This window comes from Struthio camelus, chromosome Z (assembly GCF_040807025.1).
Source record: "Struthio camelus isolate bStrCam1 chromosome Z, bStrCam1.hap1, whole genome shotgun sequence".
Taxonomy (NCBI): Eukaryota; Metazoa; Chordata; class Aves; order Struthioniformes; family Struthionidae; genus Struthio; species Struthio camelus.
Genome location: NC_090982.1, coordinates 18,048,530 through 18,060,050, shown reverse-complemented (window position 1 = coordinate 18,060,050; position 11,521 = coordinate 18,048,530). Strand labels below are relative to the sequence as shown.

At 58.1% G+C, this 11,521-nt stretch overlaps 1 protein-coding gene across 1 annotated transcript; it reads right to left on the bottom strand.

Annotated features, from left to right (window-relative positions):
- Positions 1 to 5,804: 5,804 nt before the first annotated feature.
- LOC138064591 (SUN domain-containing protein 5-like) lies at positions 5,805 to 11,022 on the bottom strand. Its single transcript, XM_068927899.1, has 7 exons — positions 10,940 to 11,022; positions 9,430 to 9,541; positions 8,397 to 8,481; positions 7,755 to 7,870; positions 7,396 to 7,656; positions 6,962 to 7,051; positions 5,805 to 6,091 (listed from the first exon to the last, which is right to left on the bottom strand). The coding sequence occupies exons 1-7, from the start codon at positions 11,020 to 11,022 to the stop codon at positions 5,924 to 5,926; spliced, it is 915 nt and encodes a 304-aa protein (XP_068784000.1). The 3' UTR covers positions 5,805 to 5,923.
- Positions 11,023 to 11,521: the final 499 nt, after the last annotated feature.

Sequence of the window (11,521 nt, the reverse complement as noted above, 5' to 3'; positions counted from 1 at the left end):
TACCAAGGTTTGGAAAAACAGCCAGCCCCCAGGCTGCTTTCAGTTCGCAGAGCCGGCATTGTCATGCCTGGGGAAAACCTTTCCAGTTCTTAGCTCTCAAGACCCCTCGTTGGCATGCTAAGGCACTGGGGGATTAGCCAAAGCTAATAATTATATTGCAGACGTCAGCTTCGTATGCGCCGCTCCATCTGCGATTACAGTAGCAGCTAACGTGCTCCTTGCACTGCCATGTTACCAGGGAAGGCTTCTTCCCAATGCCTCCTGTGTCGCAGGGAACGCTGACAAAGCTGGAGTTTGCTCTCAAGTACCAGTGCCAAGCTATACAAAGCAGTAAAGAGATCTGAATCAAAAGAGTATAACCACAATCAAGAAGCAAAACCTTTATAAAAAGGAAAACCAGGGCATTGACCGGGATTGATGCCCAGGCCGGGCGGCGACGCCTGCACCCGACACCGACGGTGGCCACGGCCGCCAGCCCCAGAGGGCCGACGCGGCGCCCGCGCACAGGCCAGCGACCCTGCGGGCGGGCGGGCGGTCTGCGGCTCCCAGGCGGGCCGGGAGGCACCGCGTGATAGCTGGGCCGACGGGGCTCGTCGTCACCCGCCAAAACGTGCGCTCTCGGCCCGGCCGTTTGCCACCCGACCGGAGCGGGAACAAGGCGGCGGCTCAGGGAGCCTTCTGGAAGGTTCCCTGGTGGGGGGCGGGGGGGGCGGGCTCGGGTCCGGACCACGTGATCGGGGCGAGCCAATCAGCTCACAAGGGCAGGGCGGGACCCTTGTGGTGGGCGGTGGGGGGGCGGCCGCGCGCAGCGGGGGACTGGAGAGGACTCGGGGAGTCGGGGACGGGCAGGTCGCCTGCCAGCCTGTTCTCCGCGGTGTCCTGCGGGGGCGCAGGGGGCTAGTTCACCACAAGCAGAACACAGAAAAGAGCCGGGCAGCATGGCCCCCGCGGTGGTGCCCTCCCGGGCCAACGCGCCTCTTGCCCCGTGGGCGGGGACAGGACGGATGAGGAGCTCAGCAGGACCGGCGGTCCCTCCTCCCACCAAAGCCGGGGTCAGCAGTGCCTGAGCCACAGGCGCCGATCTTGGAAATCCTCACAACCGATTCAGAAGTACGGGTCGCAAAGGATGGCGGGCTGGCTGCCAGCGCCTGGGTTTTTCCTCAAAACGTGCAGCTAAAACTGGGAGGGCAGCGAGTGACCGCTGGCGGAGAAGTGCTCTCCGACGACCGTCTGCCCGTGGCAGAGACCTGGCGATTCCCGCTGGGAAGAGGGTGATCGTGCACGTGGAGCCCGGTTTCTGGGCCCGACCCCGACTGGAGGCTTAGCTTTATCCACTTGCCATTCAGCGTGTTGCCATCATTTAAACAGCTGTCTAAGAGTAACCGCTCGCTTCCAGTTGTGCGCAGTGTTACACAGCCTTTCTTGTCTGCAGCTCTGCTTTGGGTGCTTCATAGGGAGAGGGACACAAAAAGAGCTTTGTTTTTATTTGGCCATGGAGACATGTGAGGGGATGAATCATCTGGAGATAATGAAGCTGCTGATTACTCTGAGGGTAACAAGTGTTTGATTTCAGGTGCAGTGTCCCACAAAGCTCACAGGCCAAGGGTAGCAGTGATAGGAATTGGGGACAACATCACTCGGTTCAAGCAGGGAAAGCGCAATAAAGTCCTTGTTGAATTGCAGATGCTGGGTGTGTGTTGCTGTTGATGGACAATATTGAACTGCAGTGAGCTCTGCTCACGCACCAACAGTGCCTGACGCACTGTCCTACATGACTGTGTTTCAGCTGTGGGCGCCAGGGCTGCCTGAGCAAGGACTGCAAATGGACGGTTCATTTGCCAGGGCGCTGGCGAGACACTGATGAGGAAAAAACCCTATCCTACCAAAACATATTAAGAGCAATCTTTGCTACGAACTTACTGCTGGGCTGCAGTCCTCCCTGCACCATCTCCTGTGCCAAGCGACCCTTGGGCGTCCAGTTTCATTTCCCCCTCCCCTCCAGCAGGGCAGGACAAGCTGATGGAGCGGGTAAAGGCGCTCACCAAAACTTTTGGAACAATTTCACCAACGGGGGAAAGGCCGGAGGCAGAAACACACTCTGCAAAAATTATCTGAAAGAAAAGGAATCTATTCTTTATCATTCCACCCTTTTCCTGCATGCCCTGGGGAAAAAAACGGGACGTTGTTGAACAGCTGCAGAGCAGAGATCAGATAAACTTGCTGTCTCCCTCGGCAGTTACACTACACCCTTTAGTGCTGCATCTGAGCTCCCAGGGTGTTGCAACACCAAGACTTTTCAGAAGGTATCCAGGACTTGCCTTCACGGATTTGTGCACCACCGGAGCACACCTAGGTGATTTTGGGACCCTCTCATGTAGCCAGGCACGGACATTTCCCAGGACTGTCCCCGAGAGGCTTGGCTGGTGCCCAGGGAGCACCTAATTGTGTCACCGCAAGTGCAATGGATAGATATGCATGGGTGAATAAGATTAATAGGGGAACTTGTCTTACTTAGATATGCATGGGTGAATAAGATTAATAGGGGAACTTGTCTTACGTTCAGGCGATAAATTTGTTTACCTGGGCGCTGAGAAGTGTTAGTCTCCGTTTCCAGAACTTGAAGCTGCTTTTGCCCCTAGCAGGTCCCTCTGAGAGGAAGAAGCTGCAGGGGTGTTTGTCACCACCTCTTCCTTGACTTCCCCAGAAAGACTGTCCGCTGCTTGCAGGACGCTCTCGCAGAGCAGAAGGCATGGGCCCGTTAGGCCACCACAGAGAAGATTTTTGCCAGTCGTGCATTATGAAAGCAAACCCCTGAACAAGGCAATATATCGGTCTTTTCAAAGGGCAGTGTGTTGGGCACGTTCTTCTTTCCCCAAAGGCAAGTTTAACATCCCCCACGGGATACAGAAAGAGTCTCTATTTGAATAGGAGGCAGAGCATAAAGATCAGCTGACTAGCTAGCAGGAATGACATCAGAGTGCCCTCGTCACTGTGGCAGCAGACCCTGATGAAGCAGCTTAATTGCTCTGAGGAGCGAAAAACATTTTTAGTTCCTACGCTAAATATTCAGTAAATTTCCAATCACTACTTTAAAAGCTATAACGTGTGCCTTTCTTAGATCATAACCTTGTTTAGCATGACCTGACGGTTAAGAAAAGGACACAACTTCATCATATGCAGCCAATCTTTACATGTTCTGAAGGCTGTGGTTTTCATTCTTAGTATGTATGCAATCACCGTCAGAAAAAATGTGCAGGAATTAAAATAAGGCTTAGCCTACTGACAATAAATCTGAAAGTTGGTGCTCGTTTGCCCTGCTGGATGCTAAATCTAGAAAATGGCTGGTAACCTGATGCCCACTGTCTGGCATTACTTTCCCTCCTGAGGTACTCTCACTTACTATGTCCATCACCTAGAGGGCACATCATCTCTAGTCCTATTTTCACAGACCCACAGAATCACAGAATGCTTGGTGTTGCGAGGGACCTCCAGAGATCATCTAGTCCAAGTCCCCTGCTCCAGCAGGGTCACGTACAGCGCATTGCCCAGGACCATCTCCAGGTGGCTTTTGAAGATCTCCAAGCATGGAGACTCCACAACCTGTCTGGGCAACCTGCTCCAGTGCTCAGTTACCCTCACAGTCAAGAAGTTTTTCCTCAGATTCGGATGGAACTGCCTGTGTTTCACTTTGTGCCTGTTGCTTCTCATCCTATCGCTGGGCAGCACGGAGAAGAGTCTGGCCCCATCCTCTTGACGCCCTCCCTTCACATACTTATCCACATTGATGAGATCCCCCTCAGCCTTCTCTTCTCCAGGCTGAAGAGTCCCAGCTCTCTCAGCCTTTCCTCATAACAGGGATGCTCCAGTCCCTTCATCATCTTAGTGACCCTCTGCTGGACTCGCTCCAGTAGCTCCATGTCTCTCTTGTAGTGGGGAGCCCCGCACTGGACACAGGACTCCAGGTGCGGCCTCAGCAGGGCTGAGTAGAGGTGGAAGGCTGCCGCTTTGACCTGCTGGCAACGCTCTGCCTAATGCAGCCCGGGATCCCATTGGCCTTCTTGGCCACAAGGGCACACTGCTGGCTCAGGGTCAACTTGTTGTCCAGCAGGACTCCCAGGTCCTTCTCCGCAGAGCTGCTTGCCAGCAGGTCAGCCCCCAGCCTGTCCTGGTGCATGGGGTTATTCCTCCCCAGGGGAAGGACCCTGCACTTGCCTCTCTTGAACTCCATGAGATTCCCTTCAGCCCATCTCTCTAGCCTGTCCAGGTCCCTCTGAAGGGCGGCACAGCTCTCCGGTGTATCAGCCACTCCTCCCAGTTTCGTATCAGCAGCAAACTTGCTGAGGAGGCACTCTATCCCTTCCTCTAGGTCACTGAAGAATAAGTTGAACAGGCTTGGACTATGTATCGACCCCTGGGGACACTGCTAGCTACCCTCTGAGCTCTGCCATTCAGCCAGTTCTCAATCCACCTCACCGTCCACTCATGCAGCCCGCACTTCCTGAGCTTGCCCAGGAGGATGTTATGCGAGACAATGGCAAAAGCCTTGCTGAAGTCAAGGGAGACAACATCCACTGCTCTGCCCTCATCTACCCAGCCAGTCATCCCATCACAGAAGACTACCAGGTTGGTTAAGCAGGATTCTCCCCTTTGGTGAATCCATGCTGACTGCTCCCGATCGCCTTCTTGTCCTCCATATGCCATCCAGGATGGCCTCCAGGAGGAGCTGTTCCATCACCTTTCCGGGGCTGGAGGTGAGGCTGGCCGGCCTGGAGTTCCCTGGGTCGCCCTCCTTGTCCTTTTTGAAGACTGGAGTGAGAATGGCTTTCTTCTGGTTGTCAGGCACCTCTCCTGAGCTCCGCGTCCTTTCACAGATGATGCACAGTGGCCTAGCACTGATGTCTGCTCCCTCAGCACTCGTGGGTGCCTTCCTGTCAGGTTTGCCTAAATGATCTCTAACCCGATCCTCCTGCCCCAAGGGGAAGTCTTCCTTTGTCCAGAGCTTCCCCCAGGCAAAGCGTGGCCAGTGTCCTCTCGTGTACACAGCTGGCACCAGCAGTGCCAGGTTTCCACCAGCACTTCAGCTTCCCTGAGTGTCGAGCACAAGCAGCAGAGCACGAACCACAGGGGAAAGCTTCAGCTGCCGCGGAGCGCAGGCGCTGGCGCTGGCGCGCTCTGTGCGCACTTCTGCGGAGGGAGAAGCCTCTGCCTTGGCTGCGGGGGCGGCGAAGGGAAGCGACCGCCCGTGCTCTTGCTTTGGGAGAGCTGCCTAGCAGTGCCGAGCACCTCCTTGCAGAGGTGCTCCGCTCCCCGCACCCCGCACAAACGTGCTCCTTTCCTCCCCAAGTCCGGCCCCTCTTCTGGCTGTAGTTTGCGCAGCTGGAGGAGCTGGGCAAGGCTTGCTGGGAATCGCGGGGAATTTGACTGCACGGGAGAGTGTGGCGCTTTGTGAGAGGGGGCGGCCGATACACAGAGCTGCCTTTACGGTGGTGCCGCCATCAGCGTGGTGCTGGCGAGGCTGCCGTTAGGGCACAGCTGCCGTTGACACTAGGGTTGCTGTTAGGTGGGGCTGCTGTTACCCCGGGTCTGCCGAGACCCTGGGGCTGCCGTTATCCCGGCTTTTCTGTCTTCCCCTGCCCTGCTGCTCTCCCAGGCTGCTGTGTAAAACTATGGGCCGTGCTGTTTCCCCGGACCATGGGGTGGCCCCTGCCTGCCCTTCCCCACCTTGCTCTTACCCTGGGTCCTTGCTGTGTACCCCGGTCCTGTCGCTACCACGGCCTCTGCCAGCACCCCGGGCCGGGCCGGGCCGGGCCGGGCCGGGCCGGGCCGGGCCGGGGAGCTGCCTTGGGGCTGCCCTTCCCCCAGGGCTCCTGTGCTGCTGGACGCTGCCATTAGCCTGGGCCTGCCTGTTCTTGTGTTCATGTCTTTAATTCTTATTGAGGAGGGGTCGCAGGCTGTCTCTGGGTTCCTGAGATGAGGTCTGGCTTGCCACCTTCCCGTGCACCTGCACTCGATAAATGCAGGTGTACTCCGGGTTCCCCCAGTTGCTCTGGACAAAAAGCTTTATATATTGAAAGGCTCTGGACAGCTCCTCCTGCAGAGACGTCGTGGGAAGAAGAAACGTGGTTAGTGGGGTGCAAAGAGGGACAGTACACCGCAGGGCCCTCCCTCTGCCAGCCCTGGCCCTGTTAAGGGCCAAGCTGTGGCCCTGGTTGAGGTGGACAGCTTGTCTCTCCCTCTTCCCCTCTGCAGCGAGGGCTGCAAAGGACGGCTCTGGGCGTGTGCGTGGCCTCCGAGAGTGGGTGAAAGCAGCTGTGGCCGTGTGAGGCGGGCTGCCAGCAGGACTGCCAGGAACACAGGGAAAGTCCTGCTGCGGAGGGAAGGCGCCTGCGTCCTGCCTGCCACCGCCTGCCCTGGCTGGGCTCGGTCCCCGTTGCTGCTGCCCCTTCCCGCTGCTGCTTCCTGTGTGCTAGCAGAGAGGCTGGTGCGGGGCTGCCGCACGTGGGGCAGCTGGGTGATCAACCCCTCCAAACAGCCGGTTCCTCCTCGGCTGGCCTTCCCGGCAGGAGCGAGAGCCCAGGGAAGCCGTCCACCCTGCTGCCAGGTGCTGCCGCAGCTCGATGGAGCTGCCGTCTGGCTTTCGCTGCCCGATGTCTGTCTTTCCGTCCGGCACGCAGGCTTCGTGCTGATGGAAAGGCCCCGCGTGCAACCAGCTTTGCTGAAAGCCACAGGTGCAGCCTGGGAGCTCCAGGGTCCTGCACTCCCATGGGCGCGACCCTGCCCTCGCTCTTGTTTTGCTGCCACCGCTGCGCACTGCTTGGTGCGCCTTCAGACCCCGCTGTGCCTCGGCTGTGGGTCTGGCCCCTCTGCCCCCCGGGGAGGAACTGTGGATGCTCTTTCTGCCACGGACGTGCGGGCACAGCCACGTTCCTGCCTGGTCTCTGCCCACACGCACTTACTGTACCTTCAGGGGGAAGGTCTGAAGGGCCTCTTTTCCCACGTCGTAGGTGAATGTCCCAAGGAGAGTTTCTTCTTCTCCCTCCTCGTCCACTCCCTGAGAGACAAAGCACAAGGGTCAGGCTCCGCCTGAGGACGGGGAAACGCACGCGCTGGATCCGGACCTGTTACCCGCCGGCCCTCTCCCGTGGCTCGAGCGGTAGTGTAGTACAGGTTATGGTGTGAAGCTGAGACTCCTCCGTGAGGGGGGTTGACTGCCCTGAGATGCACGGCCAAAAAGCACCGAGCAGGTCTTGAGAAAAGCACCCCGTCCCTTGAAATATTCTCTTGGGGCAGTGCTTACGAGAGAGCAAGGCCCAAACCCCAGCGGATGCCCCAAGACAAGCGAGTGCCTGCTCTGCCTTTTCCCCACGGCCTCATTGCAGCCCAGCAGAGACTTACAGAGACAGTGAAATCCCGGGGGGCACTGCTGACGGTCCCAGATGGAGAGACTGCCTTGTAGATGTGCTGCACGGTGATGGCGGTTGGTTGTATCCGTGCAGGCAGCCAAATGACCACCTGGCCCTGCGACCCTTGGAAAGGCCAGCACTGTCCCGGGGAAACGTCCGGCTGAAAGCAGAGTGCCACAGCAGTGAATGGTGAGGGAGTGAGGGAGGCCAAGAGCAGTACATCGTCAGAAGCACATGGGTCAATGGTGTGGGGCTGAGCAAGAGCTCTGGAGTGAGGGGAGAGCTGCTGGGGCTTGTTGCTGTCTTTACAGGAAGGCCTGAAGCCAGAGGGGATGGCTGGTGCTGTGGTACCTGCAAAATTGTATCTGGAGGGTTTGCAGCACAATAGAGCAACCAAAGAGCCCTGCAGAGCCCATGCGCTACCCCCTCGTAGCTCTTGGATGTTCTCCGGATGTCGATGGTGGCACCTGAAAGGAAGATGCAAGCTGACGGCCAGAGGCCACAGACTAGGTGCTTAAAGGGTTTCTAACGCTGCCCAGGAGCCCCGCGCCTGTGCCTCCTGCACTCCACGCTGCCGTGTTGGAGGTGCCTGTCTGGTGAGGGAAAAGGGTGCTGTCACCCCTTGCCAGGTGACTGCTTGAACGAGCCAGCGTGAACGACAGCAGGCCAAAGCTGAGGCCTTGCTTTGTGGGCAGCAAAGGGTGATCCAGCCATTCCCTTGTGGTGCAGAGGAGAGCTCAGTGGAGAGGAAGAAAGCTTGTCCATGAGGACCAAAACGTTGGTGGGGACAGCACCAGAGGCACTGGGAAGAGGCCCAAGGGCAGGACTGGTTGTGAGTGCGAGAGCGCCTCTCAGCCACTGCCTTGCTCTTGGACCCCCACAGCGTCCCTGAACCTCCCAGCACCTGGGTGAGCAGAGTCCGGTGCGCAGCCTCTGCTGGGGAGTGCTATCCACAGGCAGGGTGCGATGAGCCTTGCCCTCCTGGGTTCATACCTGAGCTTTTCAGGGCCCAGTCAGCCGTCTGGGCATAGTCTTTGTGCATGGTCTCAGGCATTGCCTCTTTCAGCTGCTGAACTTCCTGGGAAAGACATAAAGGAACATGGGAAAGGACCAGGTCAGCAGGCAGTTGTGTGTGACTACTGCGCCCTAGCAGAGAGCAAAGGGAAAAGTGTATGTCAGGACGAGATGAGACCGCCAAGTCTGTGGGCGAGAGCAGGCTTGCCCCAAGAGCTGCAAGACACAGCGCTTTCTGAGGCATCAAGGGAGGACTCAGGAACAACATCCATGTCCACAGCGACAGTGCGGACGGGGGTCAGGACCCCACAGCCTTGTTTCCGCCCTCCACACTCTGCAGCTCAGCCTGGAGATAGGCTACCTGGGGTGGCAGCCTGGTTACACTCAGCCTAGAGAAAGGGGTGTTTGAGTGGAGAAGCTTAAGCAGCAAGGCCCTGGGAAGGGGTAGGTAGCAGGGGTGAATAACAAAACCCCACCCACAACCACAGGAGGTGCCCTTTCAAGGGTGCTGCTCTTGGGAGTCTGCAGTCCCCCACAGAGGGTCAATACCACAGTTTTAGAACTAACCAGCAGCAGCCAACAGCTCCACCAGCCTGGCTGAAAGTGACGGCAGAAGATGCTGGCCAGAACCGTGCCAAACCTGGCTTTCAGATGCTCTGGGCAGTGCCCATCCCCTGCAGCATGCTGCTCGCAGCTGCTGCCTGCCGGTGTACAAGGGCCAGGGCGCTCCTGTGGCTGTGGCTGTGGGGCAGCATCTGCACAGGAGCTGGGAAAGGACTTGGGGACTCCAGGAGAGCCTGCCCAGCTGCCTGGGGACCCCCCCCCCCATAGCAGGACCCATTTCGCTGGAAGGATCCCTCCCGCCACGTGCTGGCAAGGTGCTGAACTCAGAGGCACATGCCCAAGAGAAACGGCCCCCTCCTTCATGTCTGAGAAGAGCCGGGGAGGAGGCGGGAGGGCAGAGATGCCTCCCATCAGATTCTGCAGGGTGCTTCTCCAAGCCCTCTGTCACCAAACGCAGCATCACCTTCTTTGCACTGCTGATCTCAGTACTCAGATGAGCCACCTGCTCCCTCAGAAGCTGCATGTCGTGGACCTGCTGCCTCAACAAAGCAAGCGAGTTCCTGCGGGAGAGAGCGGGAAAGCAGGTCTTGTCAGGGACATCCCAGCCCCTCCTGGGAGCCTCCCCGCTCAGACAGGGCAAGAGTGGCATGTTTGTGCCCCCTTTCCATTCCCTGCTTTGGGGATGCTTCCCTTCCCCCCAGCCTTGGATGCTACGCAAGCGAGTGCAGATAGCACGGGGGTGGCTCACGCTACTGCACACAATCAGCTGCAGGTCAGGAGATATCTCTTACTGCAAGGAGTTTGGCTCTGCTGCAGACAGCCCTGGCAGCTCCTGAAAAGGAAAGGCTCTGCATGAGCATCCGCAGGCAGAGCTACCAGGGCTTCTCAGAGGAGGTTTCTCTAGGAAGACGAGGCAGAAGGGGTTGCTGCTTGGGGTCCCTTTGGATGGGAACGGAGGGATTCCATCATTCATGACACCACCATCAGCAGAAGGCTCCTTTGCAGGAGTGTCCTGTCCCACAAGAGCAGTCACTGACCTGTGTCGCTTCCTTGGCCCCTAACGTCCCCAGTGGCAGCGAGCTGCGGCAGTAGACAGCAGCTGCAATGCACATCATGAGGAGATAGTTATTTTAGTAGGGTTTCCAGGGATCGCTGTAGTCCTGCTGTCTCCTCCCAGAGCTGAGTGGCCACAGGGCAGCAGGGCAGGTGGAGAAGTGCTGCAGAGAGGCCCGGCACCCTTCCCCAGGCCTCTGGGTGTGCCTCGTCATGCTGTCCCAGTGTGCCTGGTGCCCCAGAGCTAGTAGGTGCCCCTGTGCTGGCATCCAGCACCCCCATGCTACTGCCGTTAGGTTTTTGCTCATGAATGCTCACCAAGAATGACGAGGATCACGCAGATGAGGAGGATTCTGCAGAACCTCTTGCCCCTGTGGGTGCTCTCTTGTCTAAAAAAGAGGGAATCCAGTGGTGCTCAAGGAGAGAAGCTCTTAGGCATGTCCCCTTCATGGGAGCGTTTTCCTTCCTGAGCTGCTGAGCAGCAATTCTGGAAGTTACCCAGATCTTTTTAGTTGTGCTTTTCCACACAGCTGGGAAGGGCAGAAGCTCTGCATGGCTCCCCTCTGAGAAGCCCCTCAGACCTGTACCATCTCATCCCACCCTGAGTCTTCTTGAGGCTGGGAAAACCCTTCCCCTGTGGAGGCTCGGCTCTGATTCCTGAGCAGGCAGCTATGCTGGAGTTCCTTGCTCAGGGACAGAGGTTTTGGCTGCTGGCAGCTTCAAGGGCCTTGCTCTGGCTGCTTCCTGTGAAGCTGCTGCAGCATGAGCAGGGCCTGAGCTGTGTCCTGTGGGAAGTAGAGTCTCCTGGCTGATGACCCACCCCCAGCCCTGCCCTTTGCCCACTCTGATCCCCACCCAGGCTTCCTGTTTGTCTCCGGGCCACATGGGAGCCGGGCTGTACTCACAGAGTGGAGAGGCAGGCCTTGAGCAGATGTCTCTGGAGGGAGACAAGGGCCCTTGCCAGAAGGCGAGGAATGCTGAAGGTCATCCCTGGGCAAAGGAAACACAAAGAAGCTCCTGAGATCCTGTCTCTGGGCTGCCCACCTGACCGCCTTTGAGATTCCACGGGGAGGTGGGTGCCAAGTCCTACGCAGTCAGTCCGCGGGGCAGGGGCAGTGATGGGATGGGAGGAGACCCATGAGCCCAGTGCCGAGACTTGCCCTGCTTGCAGGAGGCCATGGAGCAGGAGTGCAGCTGAGCAGCGCCCTGCCAGCTGGCATTTCCAGCTCGCGAGTTCGGCCTGTCCCACATAATCTGTGTCCCTGCCTAAGCCAGAGCCTTGGGCCTGACCTGGGCCGCTTCCCCGTGGGGTCTGGGCCTGAGGACGGTACTGCTGGTGTGGTGCTGAGAGAAGGAACATTCAATGCCCATACTTAGCATGCTTGGTGCCTGCCGTGGACCAGACGTCAAAGCAACAGGGCTGGTCTCCGCTGCTAAGCTGGACACTGGAGAAAACACAGCACCTGCCAAAGGAACTGCTCATGTTT

What these genes read in the sequence shown, in the direction of transcription:
- LOC138064591 (XM_068927899.1), bottom strand. Translation starts at nt 11,022, where the DNA reads ATGACCTTCAGCATTCCTCGCCTTCTGGCAAGGGCCCTTGTCTCCCTC. An exon ending in AAGGCCTGCCTCTCCACTCT is followed by an intron (nt 9,542 to 10,939) that starts GTGAGTACAGCC and finishes TCTCTCCCGCAG; the next exon opens with GAACTCGCTTGCTTTGTTGA. An exon ending in CTCCAGATACAATTTTGCAG is followed by an intron (nt 7,657 to 7,754) that starts GTACCACAGCAC and finishes GCTCTTGCTCAG; the next exon opens with CCCCACACCATTGACCCATG.